Source organism: Anopheles merus, chromosome 2R, assembly GCF_017562075.2.
Source record: "Anopheles merus strain MAF chromosome 2R, AmerM5.1, whole genome shotgun sequence".
Classification (NCBI taxonomy): Eukaryota; Metazoa; Arthropoda; class Insecta; order Diptera; family Culicidae; genus Anopheles; species Anopheles merus.
In genome coordinates, this window is record NC_054082.1 from 45,689,841 (window position 1) to 45,709,479 (window position 19,639).

General features: G+C 44.3%; 1 protein-coding gene across 9 annotated transcripts in view; it reads left to right on the plus strand.

Annotated features, from left to right (window-relative positions):
• Window positions 1-18,909, plus strand: part of LOC121590700 (rho GTPase-activating protein 100F) — a 47,372-nt gene extending 28,463 nt beyond the window's left edge. For 5 of the 9 annotated variants that reach the window (XM_041910596.1, XM_041910599.1, XM_041910597.1 and 2 more), the window contains 6 exons: window positions 28-185; window positions 256-335; window positions 412-640; window positions 5,371-5,813; window positions 6,265-6,376; window positions 6,447-18,909. In XM_041910596.1, the coding sequence (XP_041766530.1) occupies window positions 28-185; window positions 256-335; window positions 412-640; window positions 5,371-5,813; window positions 6,265-6,376; window positions 6,447-8,224 (2,800 nt within the window). In that variant the 3' untranslated portion in view covers window positions 8,225-18,909. Of the gene's footprint in view, window positions 1-27; window positions 186-255; window positions 336-411; window positions 641-5,354; window positions 5,814-6,264; window positions 6,377-6,446 lie in introns of all 9 variants that reach the window. The other 4 variants (XM_041910600.1, XM_041910602.1, XM_041910603.1 and 1 more) reach the window with 2 other exon arrangements.
• Window positions 18,910-19,639: the final 730 nt, after the last annotated feature.

Sequence of the window (19,639 nt, forward strand, 5' to 3'; positions counted from 1 at the left end):
TAATGAACTACTTGCAACCCCCGACAGGGAGGCGTTCGAGCGGAACAGCCGCGCCGTGGAGCTGACACCGGAGCACGTGCCCGACATCAACGTCATCACGGGCGTGCTGAAGGATTATCTCAGGGAGCTGCCGGAGCCACTGTTCACCAAGTGTCTCTTCCAGATGACTGTGGACGCCCTAGGTAGTGCTGTCGCTCAGTGCACGCCACCAGTACTGACCCGTCTCTCACTCTCTTTTGTCCACCCTTTTCCCAGGTGTCTGCCTGCCGGACGATCCCGAGGGTAATGCCAAACTCATGCTCAGTATTCTGGACTGTCTGCCACGAGCGAACAGGGTAAGTGGACAATCGTGTGTACAGCACAACTAACCGCTCATCAACCGACTGACTTGTCCTCTCTGTCTGTTTGTAGGCCACCCTCGTGTTCCTGCTCGACCACCTGTCGCTGGTCGTGTCCGCTGCCGAGCGCAACAAAATGTCGGCCCAGGCGCTGGCGACCGCCCTGGGACCACCGCTGATGCTGCATTCGGCGAGCGTCGGCGCCAACGAAGAGATCGATCACGCACAACCGATCGCGGTGCTGAAGTACCTGCTGCAGATCTGGCCCCAGCCGGGCACGGGCACGGGCGCTCCCACTTCAGGTAACGTAATTCTTATGCGCCCCGCTAGCAATCAAACCGTACAACCGCTTCCCCTTCTCTTCGTCAAGAACAAAATAAAAAAAAAAAACAAATCACAGCTAAACACACATTAAAAAAAAAGTATCTCTATACACACTATTGTTCGTTTCTCGCTGTTATACGTTGTGTTGAGCCGTACCTGACCATCCGTAAGCACTACTACCGTTATCATCAATCTTGTTTGGGTTTTTTCTTTGTGTACAGTTTCTTTAATGTTGTTGTTTCTGTTTTGCTGCCGCTAGCGTTTATGCTGCGTTTTGTTTGTTTGCGTTTTCTCATTGCATCGCTCAAATATTCATCGTTTCGTTTTGCAATGAAGTTTCTCGTCTGTACTGTAAGATGAGTGTGAAAGACTAGGGTATGATTGAGTACATTTCCATTTAATGATTCAACCATTGCTTCATAGCACAGACCCAAGTTCGGTCCAATCGGTTTTGATTAATAATTGAACACGGAACATGATAATACTAATGATGGGAAAAATGAAGTTTTCGTCGGATTCGATTCCGGCTAGCTTCGAAGTTTTCTGGAATCAGAATTTGCTCCAGAATTGGAATCGCTATCGGGTTCCGGAATTGAAATCGGCTCCAGAATCGGAATAGAATCGGAATTGAATCCGTAATAAGAATCGGACTTGAAATTGGAGTCAGTTTCGGCATCTCCATAAGAATAGGCGTTTGGGTCCATTGATGCTATGTATTGATAGCTAATCCAGATTCTGGAGTCAATTTTGATTCCGTTTCCGGAGCATATTGCAATTCCGAGATCGATTCCGATTCCGGAACTGATTCTTGTTTCGGAACATTTTCTGATTCCGGAGCCCATTCCGATTCCGGATTCATTTCCAGATTTGGAGTCGACTTCGGATTCGGCTCCGGAATTAACTCCGGAATCGGCTCCTGAACCGGAACCCTAAATTGATTCTGAATTCGGTATCGGAATCGAGTTTGTTCGATTCCATGCTTCCACCACTAGATAATACATCCAGCTAGACTGTATTAGATTTAATGTGCATCAAGTATTGCTAAATACATAACAAAGTTCAGTCAAGATTCTCAATGTTATACATGGTCATCTTTCTAAAGTTTACAGCTGTGCAAATTGATTTTAAATGCTGTATTGCTGTAGATATAATAGATAAACAACAATTTTATTACAAATCAATTGAAAACCAATTGTTGTGTGTGGTAGAAGCGCAATATGATAGATTTAATTTTTTTGTTAAATTAATTAGTAATTCCCAAAATGCGCCTTTTTCAGTTTTTAGATCGTAGGCTGAAATTTCAGCCTATCAGCTGTTTTTATAGTATAGCAGTTTTCGAGCAGCTATCGATGTGGGTATTGTATACCGGTGGGCTTATCCCAAGGTGAATGTATTTAGAAGGCTAATTTTTATCGCTTCAGCTTCTGAATGAAGATTTTAAGAGTGTTTTTTTTGTTTTCGTCAATCTACTAGAATGCTTGTTTGAGCAAAAGTTTTCACCCGTCCTATCACAAAGTGATGTTCAAATTTGGTTATGAAAACAGTTTTTGAGACCACCTGGTCTACATACACTTTGATTCTAGATTCCACCACTTGAACTCTTTAATGTATGTTTGTACGTGTTTTGTGTGTGGATTTGTATGGAGTGTTGAAATGATTTCAGCCTCGAACTATTAGACTCGATATAAAAAAGCTGACTAGAATCGTGAAAGACCCCAATAGTATGTAGTTTCAAAATAAAGTCGAAAATTGTGGAGTTCAAAAGTTGAGTTATGTAGTTGGCGAGAATCATTGCGGATTGTTCTATATTGCCATTGGGGCCCTTTCCGAACTTAAAACGTATGCTGAAATTTCGAACTGTCAGCTGTTTGCATTGTATAGCAGTTTTCGAGCAGCTATCTAAGTGGGTATAATATACAGGTGGGCTAATCCCAAGGTGTATGAATTTATTTATTTAATTTATCCAAAGGCTGATTTTTATCGCTTCTGTTTCTGAATGAAGATTTTAAGAGTGTTTTGTGTATTTGTCAAGCCTCCAGAAAGCTTGTTTGAAAAAAAAAAAAATCACCCATCCTGCCAAAAAGTGATATTCAAATTTGGTTTTAAAAAACATACTATGAGACCACCTACATACACTTTGATTCTGGATTCCACCACCTGATTTCTATAATGTACTTTAGGATAAATGAAAACACGACCTTTTTTGCCATTTTTCGAGCAGGTACTCGAATCTAATTCTAGGTTTGAGGCTAGAATAATCTAGACTGAAAATTGCAGGCTAGTTTTATGTGTGATTTTGTATGGAGTGTTTACATGATTTCAGCCTCCAACTGTCAAACTCCATACAAAAAACTGACTAGAATCGTGAAGGGCCCCATTATTGGATTGTTCCATGTTCCCCTCAAGAAAAACAAAACTTCATATGCAGTGGTTTAGGGTTTATTATTAAACAAAGAATGACCAATTAACATATTTGTATTATTTTGTACATGAAGGAATCATAATAATGCCGCAACATTACCTTAATTGCCATTTCACAATGCATGTTATACGTATTTCTCTCCCCTTAAACGTAGTTTCCCTTTAGTTCGATTTCAGATTCCCTTAGTAAATGTGTATGTCCTGCTTCGTAGATATAGCCACATCTCATTAATGTTATTTGTGCTGTGAAACGTTTTCCGCTTTGTTCAATAATGCCACAGCGAAAGACGAGATCTATTTGCCGTTCTCATGGCCATATACAGAACCTTCATGCGTATGGCTTTACTCTCTCCCTGATAAAGTTGGAATGTATAACTGCTTCCTTCGTTCGTTCCATGTCACCATTTAAATCATTCAGCCTAGAGTGTGTGTGTGCGAGAATGATTCATTGATACAAAACAAAAAAAAGAAGAAAAGAAAAAAAGACTCCCGGAAGCGAGCTTTTTGTCCCCGTTTCTGGGAGTTTGCGGCCATACTGTTTCGTGCTCTTTTTTCGCTCGTTCACTCACTCACTCATGCTCGCACTCATCGAACTTACACATCACCGCGACCGCGAACCGCTGGACTTTTTATTGAACGTGCTAAGCAGTCAAAACCCAAAACAAAACAAAAAAAAACTGCACGCGAAAGGTCCTCCAAATTACATAAATCTTTACACCCGAAACATTTATTGTCGGCTCACGCGTGCAAACCATAAACAACTTAAACCACCTCGCGTCTCACAAATTCCCTGCTGCTTCCGTGGTAGAGGATTAGCACCCGTTTCGTTTGGTTGTTTTTTTTTTTTAATATTCTGGCTGCTTTCATTCTTCATAAAGCAATTTGGTTACGTTATTTTAATCCTTTTACGCGTGCACATCCGGCTCTTGCAATGTTTGCTACCAGGCATGCGATCCTTTTTTCTTTTCGTTGATGAATGCTACACAGCAGCATCTTGCGCGTTTGTCTAGCAGTTCACTCGCTCCATCCAAAAGGTGTTTTTATCTGTACTTTGCTTGCGTTCATTGAGCTGCACCCAGAAACACGTATGATTTTTGTATCTCTTCAACATCACACTACAGAAGTGCAGCTGTTGAGGGGATCCCTTTTACTTACTTCTATCCCCTGCCTTTGTTTTGTTGTTTTGGGTTGCGCCACATATCGTAATTGGAGTAAACACAACAACTAAAAATCAAAAACTGCACTTATGAATGGATCATCTTCACAGCATTCACTCGCCCAGATAGCAAACAAAATAAGAAACAGTAAACACGAAACTCTCAAAAACACACGAGCGTACACGAACTCACACCTTTCCGGCGCGCGAGCAGAGGCAAGGGTGGTCCAATTGGGCCCTGACGATGCGAACACATTGAGCGTGAGTGAGTGAGATAGAGCTGACCCACGGTAAAAGAGGACACCGAACGGTTGGAGCGCGGAGTGGCAGGCGGAGTGCGCTCGGTCAACTCGGCCGGGCTGGAGCTGGGACGCTGCGGGCGCTGCTGTCCATCCGGGATGTGCCTGTGTTGAGATGTTGACTACTACTACTGAACGTTCTGTCTGTGTCTGTGCTTACCTGTTTGACAAATGCCAATGCAGCCTTGTGTTGTTGATGTTGTCGTTCCCCGTATAAACTAGCTAAGTGTTGTTGTGTGTGCTTGTGTCCCTGTGTGTATCTCCTCCTTGTACATCGGGGATGTTTGTATGCTTCCAAGAGATAGAGTGGCGTGTTCCTTTCACTGTGTATGTAAATGTCCTTCGTAGTAAGCAGCTGGTTAGTGGCAGAGAACGGGGTGGAGCGAAACGGAGCGAGCAAGGACGCATGCATGGTCGAAGTTGCACGGACAGTTGGACCCAGTCAAGATGTGTCGATGTGGAACGCCTGTAATCAACGCATGTACCCCTCCCTACAATCGTTGTGACTCGATGTACAAGTCCTTCCTTCCTTCCTTCCTTGCCACTCTCACCCTTTATCTTTATCAAACTTTCTTCACTGGAGCTTTGCCCACCTTCTGATCCCTCCCCCAAATCCTGGCCTCTTTCCCTCCCGTTCTTTTTCTATCGCTCTTTCCCTCTCTCTCTTTAACGCCGTTTCTTCACAACGATTTCTGTTGTCTCGTACAAGCGAGAAACCAAACCAAAACTAAACTGCCGACAACAAAGACAACCACACTGATGAAGCCAAACTGTTCTTCTCAACACCGAACTCGCAATATCTCGTGGTTAATTCAGAGTCCTATGTAGACAGGTCGGCGCGGCGAGCCAGTCGAGCCGCGTGGAAACAAAGCCAGTGCGTTGCAAGCGGGCAAGTCGGCGGCGCTGCAGCAGCAGCAGCAGCAGCAGCAGCAGCAGCTGGGCAGCACCATCAGCCACCGCAGCAGCAGCAGCTCCAACATCCAGCAGCAGCTGCGCAGCACCAGCAGCACCAACTTGGCGGCCACCAGCAGCTCCATCAGCTCCAGCATCAGCAGCCGCAGCCCGCACGCCCTGGCCAGCAGCAGCAGCAGCAGCAACATCCAGTCGTCGGTACCACCGTCTATACAGCCCCGTACAGCAGCCAACAATCCATCAACCACATCCTCAACGCTCGGTCAGCATCTGCTCTCAGCCACTCCCAGCACTCTTCAGTATCAATCAGTAGTGGCTCAGTTAGCTCAATCGCATCGAGCCTTGCAACAAGCGGGCCAACAGGTAACCAACAAACAATCCAACACAAACAATTACATACACACACACATACACAAACTGACATACACATACAGTGACATATGATATGCAAAAGCGAATTAACTTTGCAGCCAACACACCGAAAATGCCGGTCTGGGTTCGTCGTCTGCTCACAGGTTGACCTTGACGGTCGGACACACTTACTGCTCGTGTACGATACACTCCACATTGTTTCACATTCACACACGTACACACACACACACACAAACCAGTAATAGAAACCACAACACCACTTGCCATCTGTCTCATGGCCGTAGCTGCCGGCTTGTTTTTGGTTGGCATCGCAATAAGCATTTCCCCTGTAGTACCATGCTCGAGTTCGAGCACTTTGGAGCACCAGCAGCGGTGGACAGATACACCGATAGTGCCAGTGTCTGTGTGACTAATGCCCTGCCATTATTGTTCCTCTTCACAGCCCCATCCATCGGAGGTCTCAGCGGGCTTGGCGGAGCGCGTCCAATCGCCACATCACGCCACACCCTCCCCAAGCTCTAGTTCCACTTCGTCCGCGTCCGGTTCTGGGTCGGGTAGGTCATGCCCATTCCTGCCCACTTCGTCCCATTGCACCTAACTCTCCTACACTCTCCTCCCTCCCAGGTACTGATACAATTAAACGTGGAGCATCGCCCGCCTCGGTGAAGTTCAAGGAGTCTACCAGCAACTATTCGCTCAAGTCGGACACGCAGAGCCGCATTCTGGGCGGCGCGAGACAGCACTCGCAACAACCATCCTACACGACCGCGGGCGGCGCCAGCATCAGCAGCAGCAACGGGGGCAATGGTGCGTCCGGTACCGGGGCCACCTCGTACGACCTGCTGCACGCCCGCACGGGCGGCCTGTTCGCATCCAGTGCCGGTACCGACTACCTGTCGTCGACGTCCTCGATCGCGTCCTCGATCGCTTCGTCGGCGGCCGGTGCCGGTGCCGCCACTTCGGCCGCCGGACTGTACGGTAAGGTGGGCGGTGGTGCGGCCGCCACTTCCGCGCCGCTGACCAGCACGCTCAACATCACCACGTTCAGCTTGGACGAGAAGAACAACCTGGTCGTGTCGCCGTCCCCGTCGTCCGCCTCGGAATCGTCGTACCGGTCGTCCAGCCCGGCCTCCAGCATCCAGCGCGACAAGTCGCCGAACAAGTCGTCCGGCTCGCCGTCACCGTTGCGCCGCCAGGAGCCGCTCGATCGGGCCGACAGTTTGCCTGCGACCGGGGCGACCTCGGGCCCGGGCACGAGCGCTGCATCGACGGTCGCCGCCACGACGGCATCGTCCGGCGCCGGCTCGTTCATGTCGTCGCTGCGCAGCCAAACGCTGGGCAGCTACCAGTTCCCCTCGACGAGCCTCAAGCTAACCAGCCAGCTGAGCAGCGGATCGTCGGGCCAGGATGCATCGGACGATGGCAGCACATCGTCGCTGCTGCGCAAGCTGACCTCCTCGCTGTCGCGCACGATCGTAAGCAATACGGGCACGTTGCCGCTGTCGCTCGGCCGCGAGAAGCTGGCGGAGCTGTCCTCGACCGCTGGTGGTGGGACGGGAGCGACCGCGGGCAGCGGCTCGGCAGGAGCGTACTCGAGCAGCAGCGGCATTGGCAGCATCAGCAGCAGCATCAGCAGCAGCATCGGCAGCAGCAACGCTAGCGGCAGCGGTCTGCGCACGATGAGCACCTCGCTGGGCTACTCGGGCATTGGCGGCGGCGCCTCGACACTGGACGGTGGTGCCGGTGGGGTAGGGGGTTCGTCGTCTGGCTCCAGCTCAGTCACGACAGCGGCGGCCGTCACGAGCATGAACATCTACGGCACACTGCCCAAGAACTCTTCCATCTACTCGTCGTACGGGGTCGGTTCGGGCACGTCCGTGAGTGGCTCGTCGGGTAGCGGGCTGTCGGGGCTGCTGTCCGGTACGACTAGCTCGTACGGCATCAGCGAGCGGCTGAGGGCGCTCACGTCGGGTGGTAGCGTTGGGGATGGAGCGGCCGATCGGTCCACCGGGGGCGTTGAAAGCGCTGGCGGCACCGGCTCATCCGCGGGCGATCTCGAAAGCAGCGGGTACGATTACGAATCGTCCGGCTTTTCGTCGGCCTCGTACAGCGGTATGGCCACGAGCGGCGCCTCGATCGGGTCGGGCGGGGGGCTCTCCTCGTCCTACTTTAGCACCGGAAGCAACAGTAGCCCCTTCGCAACCATGTCCGGTGGTGGTGGTGGTGGTGGGGGAGCAGGTGGTAGTGGCACGGGTTCAACGGCCACGGACACCAACCCGTACCGGGTGCAATACTCGTCCACCAATCCCTTCCTGCCAAGCTTTAATCCCACGAGTGACGGTAGTAACGGTCGAGCAGACTCGAAAACATCGAACGGCGATGAACCGTTCGACATGAAGTAGAGGGGAACATCGAACACACAGGGTAGCAAGAAACGAGGAAAGGAACACAAAAACACAAACGAAACGAAAGAAGAAACAAACAGTCAGTATTACAAAGACAACCGCGGGCCATTTTGTTTGCGGGTAACGTAACTGTGTTCCGTAGAACTTTATTGAGCGTTTTCAACACACAAACACATGGACAAGAGAGACAGGAGAGGGTGCGAGGCAAGGTAGGAGATGTAACAATCAAATGTTCTTTGTTTGTGGTCTGGTTTTTACTAGACATAGTGTAAGAGAAGTACTAACACGTTGACATTCACTTACCTTACGCAAATCCAATTTGACAATTAATCTTATAGTAGTTTTATTAGATGATTTCCATTCTTGGAATCTAACTCGAATTGTTCTGCTTATTGAAATGAACGAATGGGGGGAAAACGACATGGATGGAGAAGGAACGAGAGAAAGAGAGAAAGAGAGAGAGAAAGAGAGAGGGAGAGAAGGAGAGAGAGAGAGAGAGAGAGAGAGAGAGAGAGAGAAAAAAAATCGACAAGTAGAATAACTGTTAGTGTGTTTACTTTCGTTTCCGTGCAAGGCTACGTTCTTGTTATCATTGTTAAGGATATTATCGTGCCGGTTGCTCATTTGTAAACGTCAATGAGTTGAACTGTGCGTGTGTTGTTTTATTCGTAACAAATACACACTCAAAATAGAAATAAAGAAAATCTAAATAGCGAAACACCGGTTCGGTTAGGCGAGACAAAGTTAGGTTCGAAAGAAAACAATGAAGGCAAACTTTCAAATGAGTTAAATCTGCAAAAGTTATAACGACTATAGTGAAAAAAGGCAGGTCATTTAATTGTGGCAGCAGTAAGGAAAGGAAACTCTCGCTAACGGAAAGCATAGACAAATTAACGTATATTAACGACACGCTTTAATCGGAAAATGAGAAAGTGAGGAGTAAAACACATGAACGTTATAAATAGTGTGAAATACTAATACGATGCTTGCCATCCCAGGGGGTCCCTGAGGGTTCAACTGGTTGGCACAAAACGTTAATACCAGTCAGCGAGGAAGCAGATCAAATACAAAAAAGCAACCAAACCATACGAAACAGAACGAAATGAATTGTGCAAAACCATGACATAGCTAAAAAGGAAAAACCGCCTAGCTACACTTTATACAAGCAAGTAAATGTACTAGAATAGAACACGTAACTTCACGTATATACAAATTGCAACAAAAGCAACAACACTTACAAAATAAAACTGAAAAGTATAAATTGTGGGAGAAGCAAAACAAGTAACTAAACGAGGAAAGAAACGAGGATCGATAATGCAAGCAAAAAGGAAATAGGATCACAAAACCAGAACAGGAACAGGAAGTGCAAGTAAGCACATGGCGAAGGAAGGGCGACACATACAATAATTAAAAGCGAAACCGAACAAGACTAATGACATTTTGCTGTTTTCCTCACCCGTTGCGGCGTACACTGAACCCCAGCTTGAAGGTGTGTGTGCGCGTGCGTGTTTTTCGGTTGGTGACCGTTATCGGGTGGGGAGAAAAGAGAACTAACAAAAGAAAGTGCATGGACCGCCAGAACAAACCTACTTAACTACGCAATTTTACGCAAGCCAACAGCGCACCCGCAATGCTTGCAAGCACGATTTACTATATGCAGGGAGAGAGAGAGAGAGAGAGAGAGAGAGAGAGAGAGAGAAAGAGGAGGGAGAGAACATTGATAAAGACAAAGATAAATGATTACGAACAAATAGAGCTTTCGTTTCGTCAGATAGAACAGTTACTATTAGCCAAAAGCGAATCGATTCAACTGAGGCAGATGCGATGCGTGAATGTGAGTGTGTTAAGTTTGTTAGGGCGCCAGACCATGGTTGTCTGGGAGGAGGTTTTGTTTTGGGTTATGTTAGTGTTTTGCTAAAGATACGCACGACAGTGCGGCGTGCAGTGTAAATAGTAATCGAGCTAGAAATGAAGCAAAATGGCAACGAATCATGAATAAACGTGCATCTGTATCATCCGTATCCATCATATAGGTAGTGGAAACATTAAACAAAATACACACACACACACACACAAACAAACAACTGTAGCGTGATTGTCCCCAGCTTTTTGCTGCGCGTAACGCCAGAGCTAACGCAGCCGGTGCTGGGAGTGTAGCGAATTCCTTTGCACAGCCCGTTGAGCGTACAATACTCAATCGTATGCAATTTTCCGGCTGTATGATCCCTTCCAACATGTTGCACATTTCATGTCAATTTTGTGTCGTATTTAGGAGAAAAGCAAGGAGAAAAAAAAACAAAAAACAAACAGTACTCCAGGTTTGGAAAATGTCTATTTGCGTTTGTGTTTGCCTCAACTTAGCACTCGAATAGAACCTCCTATCATGCGTATCGTTTTTCGTATCGATCACTCATCAGAGAAGACAACAGGGTAAGTCGATGGAGAAATCGGTTAGCGAATTGAGAATTGTCGATCAAGGAATTGGCTGCACGTAACGTAACCTTTTCGAACAAACACTTGTCAAAACAGTTGAGTAACGTAATACCGATGAAGTTTCGATCGATCTACACGTCTGCACGGGTCGATCGGTCATAAAATGTTGATCCTTGTTTGTTTCGTTTTCAATCTGTATCTCGTACATATTCTCATAAACTGTTCGTTGTACCACATAGTTAGTGTTATCTGGCGCACACAATGGCGTGCCCGGTGTGTTAAGCGTCCTCTCAGGTTGGGACGGATCCATTTTCCATCTTGAGCTTGTTTCCCTTTTCCAAAACGGATCACAAACTGTACGAAATCGTAAGGATGCTCGCTACAATTATGCAAAACAGCTTTAAGTGAGAGAGTAAAAGGGGTTTAGCAGATGGTCTAAACAGCATCGTGTAAAAGCTTTAGGGCTGCTTGATTGTGTGCGCTTTCCTATTTCCCCTAAATGATGATGGAAACAGAGGGGCCTCTCCCATCGCTCTCTCCGCGCCATCAACCTTCTTGCTCGTCGCTATTATGAGCATCGGGTGCCATCGTACGCACCCCCAATACTTACCAAAACGTAACCACAAGTAAAACCAGTAACGCATTAATCGAATCGATAGTTGTAAATAAATCAGTCAATTTCGTTAGAGCCATCGTCGTTAGCAAATGCAAGGAATTTATTCCCCTCTTTCCGAGGGGTAATGTGACAAAAAGAAATGAAGAAAAGCAAAGAAAAGCAACTAACATACAAAAGAGGGACACACCATTTACCTTCACAACAGACTCAGACTTACTGAAATTTAGCAAAAGGAACCCATGTGACTATTACATACAACAAAAAAACAAGAAATATATTAGCAACTACTACCACTATTATCCATCATCTAACATCTTAACATACCAAAAGCAGAGGCAAAATCTCCCATTAGCTTCTAGTAAAGTGCAGCCAGAAGTAACCTATTGTTTAGGAAGGTTTTTGTTTATCTGTGTTGTTTAGGACGTTGAACATCAAACACGAAGAATCGAAAGGCAATCGAAAGGAAACACACAGTGAAGAATACGTGAAAAAGAGAACCAAAACTACAATCGCATTGTCATTACTATTCAGCTACTATTCAGCTACTACTACTACTACTAATACTACAACTACTACTACTACTGCTACTACCCGTTACTACCGTTTCACTCGTGCAGGGGAAGAAAAGAGAGAAAGGTTTTCAATCGTTTTTAACTCATCGAAACTATAACCGTTTAAAGAAAAATGTTTGAATTTTGGGTGGAGATGAAACAGGGGAAAAGGGAAACATTGAAAAACCAACGACAAACAGCCTTTTCGTTTTGTCTGCTGCCGTTTAAGAATCCCGTTCGCACAACGATCCAACGATGATCGACCGATCGCTGCCACACACATACACACACATATTAAAGTTCAATCGTTCGACCTCAAAAAATGATTTGTTTACGCACACGCTGAAGACATTACGCTATGGCTGGGTTTTGCAATCATGCAAAAAAAATGAACACTATCTGCCTCTGTCGACGTTTGAATGCCTGCGAACCGTTCTGTACACTGTCGTACTGCCTGCACCACCCACACCACCGGCCCAAATGCCCGCCCGACTGCCGCAAATGCCGAGTGTCCAACAAGCTGAGCTGATGCTCTACGAAGCGCCGTTGTTGCTACTGCGCCGCCATTTTGCCCTACGGACGTCGTCGTTGCTAATGTGTATGCTGTATGCCGTTACTGATGTTGCTAGTGAAAAGAGTGAGCGCAAACCGTGAGGATGTAAGTGCAGAAAGCGAACATATTCACTAGATTGATGGTTTAGTGCTCCATTTAAATCATTCAACTGTTGCTATGTTGTTGGTACCCAAACTCAAAACCACGCACTGGAAGTAGAAGAAGGAACTAAAACACACATATAAACACACAGACAACATACATACACACATACTGAATATCATACCGTTTCATATCGTCAACGTTTACAAATCACGTTCTTAGACACAAACACACACCCCACAACACCGTTTACACACCCTACAAAACGTACTGGTGATGATGAGAATGATAGGTATCAAATATACATCTAAATATATATATACAAACACATAATATATATATATATATACACCCACATACATACATATATTAGTGAAAAACTCCAACTAATGAAGCGAAACCAAAACAAAACAAAATATGAACGATCATTTCCAGCAGAGATGATCAAGTTTTGAGGAATAGAATTGTATATTCCATTGCAGCAGTAGCAACACGGCAGCACTCAACAGGGCGACACACTTGTTTACAGTGAATATTATTAGGGGAAAGCACTGTTTTTGTTTGCTGTAGGTGTTGTGTTTTAGAAGCTTTTTTTAAAATGCACCAAATTGAAAATGGAAAACAGATACACAATACCTACGAATCGTTATGCACGTCAACACTTACAACCATCACAAATCTTTAAACAACATTCCGCTAGCTTCTAATCTGTTCCATCCGTGTAGCCTTACTTACTTACTTACTTACTTACTTGCTTATCCGGCAACTAGAATCAGTGTAGCCAAGTACAGCGAAACATAAAGCTACAGGGGAAAAAGCATACAAGCTTTTTTACGTTTGCATACATGACGTTTGAATGCTGCAATAGCAATAGTAGCTTTCAGTGCAATCAGTATTTCCTGATTAGAGTTGGTTATTCGTGCCTCATTGTCTTTGATTTGTTCATTCCATTGCACTCGCTCAACATGGCAAGCGCAAAAATGCAGCAACTCAACTCCAAACGAAACAGAAAAACCAAAGAAACCAAGTAATTAATGGAACAAAAAAAAAGCTAACTAGGTAGCAGATACACGATTAATCACCGATGATCTCTTTGATGTAACTTTCACTTGGTGCGCAGGAGAACAAAAAAAAACACACTAGCTACCGGAAAGAGAACAAAAGAAACAAAAAACGAACAAACAAAGCGACAACTAAATCTCTATCAGCCCAATAAATATGAAATAACATTGAAAGTTCTACTGATCGTTTTAAACAGGTACGAAACAACTTAAACAGAAATAAAAGAAAACTAAAAACTGTACCATAAACGCAGACAAATGTCCGCTCGCTCGCTGTATACCAAGAAGGACATTAGAAAGAGAGAGAGAGAGAGAGAAAAATACGGCAGAAAATACGAAATGCGAAAAAAAACCGAAGCAACAAACTCACAGACCAAACGAAAACACAGCTACAGACAAACCCGGTACCCAGTATGGATAAGTGAGCGATAGTAGCGATTAAGTTATGATAAGTTTTTTGCACTTTACAAACACTTTTGATCTACAAGCAGAGCGGGCTGCAGAACCGGGAAGTGAAAAACGAAAAACCAACCAACCAAACGAACACATGGAACACGAGACGGAACAATCAGCTTACAAGCAACCGCAAACGTGAACGTGTATTTGCATTTAAACCGATTTTTGGCACGCCAAAACAAACAAGTTTTTGCTACAATATTTCTCTTTCTTTTGAAGGAACTCTGGAAGCAACTGTCCGTCGCACTGGATAACGAGGAGGGGCAGAAGGAGGAGACGAATAGGGGGGAGTAAAGAGGGAAGCAGTTTAAGGTTTAAGGTCTAACAATCTACATATAATTCGCTCCCTCTAGATAACTCTTCATGTCCTTCATAGAGGAAATATACAATTTGCAAGCAGCACATTTCATTCAACACCGAAGAACCGCGACCGCGTTTGGGCCGGTTTTATTGCAAATCCCACCAAATTGCAGACATGTTTTGTTTTGGGTTAACATTTTTACCTAGATCTGTAACTATCTCTACGCCAAACATAAGAAAGGAATCGAACGCTGCAATGGGCATCGGTGGGTTCCATCATTATCATCGCACGCAGTGAGTTAGCTTTTGTGCTGTGGTTTGCATACCTTACAGGCGCGTACTGTGCCAGCGAGGGGCATATTCGCTGGCGTCTCACGTCTCGGATCTCGGGCGGTGTATGAACGAGTGCATGAAGGAGAGCTTTTGCGTGCATGTGTTTTGGCAAGGGAAAAGGAAGGGAAAGGCATTCTTATCAGTTGTTCACGTTAATCTCTCTCGGACTCGTTTTTCTGCAAACCAGATCCGGCCCCAGGCACGATTTTCCCTCGCATAACTTACACTTACTACTTTCTCAGCACCGGCACACTGTGCGGCACACGGACCGCTCTGGTGTCGGTATGGGTATAGGTGGCCGGTTGCTGGGAGCTTTAAATTCCAAGCATATCATAACGGTGAGCGACGACAGCAAGGCGTCGAAGCAGGGCAGGTAGCGTCAGTAGCAAGCGTAGTGCGGCACCGGAGGGCATTCTTACCTACTTACAACTATACTCGGCTAAAGCTAGAAACGGGAGCGATAGGTAGTGATCATTTCTTAGCGTATGGGTTGCATGAAAGGTGTTGGAATCGCAGACACATCCAAACATACTCGTATACACACACACACACACGCAAGGCAACGGTGGAATGTGAAACTAACCTATATTTTGATAACGTTTTACAATACAATAGGAGGTTTTGCACTGCACACTGCACGTTGCATGGCGTGCGCGCGTTCCATTAGCTCTCATTAGTTTAGGGAACTCAAGAAACTAAAAGACAATGTGGTCAGTTGGGACAAGTGTCATCTGCGCAGCCGGCACGACAGTGATTGTGATTTTTGTTTTACAAGTGTTTGCTAGCGTAAAGTAAAGAACCGCATCAACATCAGCAAACAATTATAAAAATGAGATTAAAAAAATCATTTCAATTCTTGGGAAAGATGCGCGTAAACATGTTGCTAAAGTAAGTTTTACGGTGACAGTTTGTTGTGCAGATAGCATACCTTGCAGGGGCTTTGCAGCAAACGCCAATGATTCAATCAACCCCTATCATGGCACGCATAGCATCGTATTTGGTTAATTTTTTCTTTCTTGAATCTTCTGATTGTTTCACTTCATCCTTAAGAAAGAAATCGTTCGCTTGCCGAGTAGGGCATACAATTGTATGAGGCACCAGGCGCCTCCTTTAATTTTAAACTCCTGAATTAAATGTTCATTTTCCCTTAATTATGCTAAAAAATCGTAATTGGTATGAGTCGTGTATACAACTCTTAAAACGTCATTAAAAGATCATCATACTGTGAAGATTAAGCTGGTTCTAGTTTTAAACAGCAAACAAGATTGAATAAAGGAAAGGCTAGAGAAGGAAAAACAGGAACTCGAGTGGATATTTCTAGCTTTTCTGCACAGATTTTTTTTTACAATAGCGCCTACCATTCCTACCATGACTGGTAGTCGGTACGTTTCATACTGTGCTGTGTAGTGCTGCACACTATGAGCAATCGGCAAGTTGGGCCGTTCTTGTTGCTACGTTTAATCTCGTTTGTTTTTAGACTGCACGCATTTATACACAACCACCGTTAGGTACATCCACTTTTATATGCACATACTTTCACAGACACACCCATACATACACTCTTAAACCAACCAGCCATACAAAACTGTGGCATAATCAATACTTATGTTAGTGAAGGTTATGGCAGATTGACTACACGTGAGCCGTAGGGCGTCTGCTTCAAGGTGGCAAGCAGCCAGGCCATGTGCAGCGGGCGATAACGGTAATGTAAGATAAATATTTCTATTTCGGCAAACCATTTTGGGCGACATCCTAGACCAACCGTAACGATTATCAACATTCCGACGGAGATCGAGCTAGAAATAGGACCCTGTTACTGAAGCGCAAGTGAGGTACGAGACAGGACGATATTAAACCTAGCATCACTGTATCATACCTTCTGTTAGGGTGGCCTCCATGGCGAGGTTAAACAAAGTGAATTGTAAAAAAAGAAGAAAAGCAGTGCGGACAGGGACAGACGTGACGCAACGCAACGGGCACAAAGCCACAAACTGCAAACACATGAACGTGAAGTCATTGTAGGTTTGTTCTCGTTTCTGCTCTTTTTTGTGTGGTTGTGTCTTATTTGCAAACAGCCTGTGTTATGGCAAAGATCGGCCAGCGTGTGCTGGTTGTGTCTAGGACTACAGCTTCAAAAGACACGTTTTAGTGTGTACATAAATGTGCGGGAAAGTGTTTTAGAATGATGGCAAGGAACATGATCAACAACAAACCTTAAACACCGCATGAATGGGCTGTAAAGCTACATGGTGAATGATAAAAATCACTTGACGTGGTCGGAAATAAGAATTTAAGGCAAGCAAGCTTTTGATCCACACGAGGCGTCGGTTTTTATCAAAGAACTTTTTTTCAAACAAATTTTTTGCTAATTGTGCGTAGAAATCTTTTGAATGATCTTAATTGAAAATGGTTTTAGTTTCATTTGGAAAATTGTTCCTTCTTGTTGACATTCAGAGCTGTTTGATTGCTCTCAGTTCACTTCATTGGATTCTGTTTAAGACTGCAAAAACACACGAATAAATACAAACGCAAACCACCATAAAGTATCATTCCACATAATTGTACGAAAAAATAACAACCAAACAGAAACTAAAAAGCAAACAAAAATGAACCTCCCCCTCCCCATTTCAACATGCATAAAAGATCACCATTAAGAGTAGCCAGTAACAGTAACGTAAACATGATGCAGCATATTAACAAACCCCGTTGATCGTGCAGAATACTGCAGCAGCAGACAACAAACCATAAACGAATTACACTCAAATGCGCAAATGTAATAGACGTGTAGCTAATGCATTAAAACGGAAGTGATGAACACGGGGTGAAAAGTGTGCAGAAACGGTTATCGAACATTCCTCCTCCCTACGCCCCTCACCCATCGCCTTCCCGCTCTTTGCACTGCGTGGCAAACCATGTAAAGCAATTAATGTCGGCTAAAGCTATCCTTTACTGTCATACCCCATATGTGTGCGTGTGTCTATATGACCCATTAGGCATGGCCATGGGAATGATTCGATGTTTAGAATGCTTTTCCTCCGTTTCCCACGAACTAGTATGGGCATGGTAGTAGGGAGCAACGATATATAGTAAAACTAGGCGTCACACAATGTAAATGCAACTCCGGCACACTTAAGCTAGCGTAGAACCCGTTTGCCAGTGGCGATCATCGGGTACAGCAACAACAGCAGCAGCAAAACAAACGAACGAACGAACTAAACGCTCAAATGCTCACTAATCAAGCAGCGGAAGTGGCATGAGGCACGGGCGAATCAGATGTTTTCCCGTATTTACGTTGAGTGTATCGACTAAGACTAACTTTAACCGTTTTTCCAATTCCAATCGGCCCTGCCGAGCGTCACTGGGCATACCGAGTACATAAAAACCAAATCATACCAATCGACTCATTAATGGCATTTAAAAAGCAAACGTAATAAATTACAACTCTCAAACATTCAACATATGAACAAACGTACACAACACACTGAATACAGCTTAACAAACTCGATCTGCGTGGTGAAATGCAGTAGAAAAAAAAACAGGAGGAGATAATACTCTAATGTCTTAACCACTGCCACAGCGTACGAAGATAATTAACGAGCGGAGGAAAGGAAACGCATTACAGAAGAAGAACGAATGAACGGAAGGGTTACAGAAAAGGCTAAAAATAAAAACAAAAAACCCAGCAGCAAGAAGTAGCAAACAGAAATGGGAAAATCTCATCTTACGAATACCGAAACCAAGAGAGCGAGATAAAAAACACATAAGCAAACGGAAAGAGGGCTAGATTAAAATGGATGAAGATAGTCGACATTCCCTTTATTGTCTTATAGGCAGTAGTAGAACAAAATGGAAGAAAGAAAACAGATAAAAAATGAATAAAATAAACAATCCCGCATTAGTAAAACACACGCCGAGGTCATTTTGGTGGAAATGAAACAAAAAAGAATCAGAAAAAGCAAAAGTGGTATAACACCGAGCCAAAACGCTTGCTAAACCTGTTGAATCACGTAGGTATAGATCGTTCCAGATCGACAAGGCAAAAGAAACGAGAAACGTTGAAACAAACAGTGCTTGTGCAGCAGAAGCTAAATTTACGAAAACAAGAAATAAAACTCATCGTAAAAATGTGCAACAAAGTGTGCAGCAAATACAACACACATACTCTTACACCTCTTCAATAAGAAAAACAGAGACACCCGTACAGATACACAAATAGACCAGAGAAAGCGACAACAGAAAACAAATCCAAGAACGGAACGGTACGAAAAAGAGTGGAGGAAAAATAAAACAAGAACCGAAAAGCCCATTAAATAGGCGAAAGAAGAAGCAACAGAAGAAGCAAGCGATGTGGAAGAAGGAATAAATTAAAAAGGTAAAATATTAATGAATATTTAAAAGATATGTTATGAATATATATAAATATATACATGATAAATATTAAAAAAACAACAACAACAACATTTTGTCTTGCTTTGGAAAAAATCTTCAATCAAAAGAAAGAATCTTCGGTAAGTAAGAAGCAAAACTCGATGCGTTGTGTTTTTTGCACAATTTTTATTTCCGTTTTTTCCCTTGCTTGAAGGTGTATAATGTAGTAGGTTTTTTAAAAGTTGCATTGAAATGTTTTTTCGGTTTTCTTTTATTATAAAACGATAGAATCGTAGCCATATCATGATTTGTTTTTGTTCTGTTCGTGTTGATCAGTAGTACATAATATAATATATATCTATATAGCCTTTTTAGTCTAATGTATCGCCCACTAGTGTCGGACACGTGTGGATTTTGCAGTTAATTATACTTCCCTACCCAATCAGCTCGTGATTACCATGGTTACCGCTCCAGTCTGTCACAGTGATCGTATCGATCTCTTCTCCTTCTCTTTAGGACTTTTTACTGAATACATCTTTATTTATGCGCTCTGTGGTTGTTAATGTTTGGATTGATTTACACAGAAATAAATCGACAATGGAATTTATCCATATTAGCTATATCTTGTATGCAGCAAAA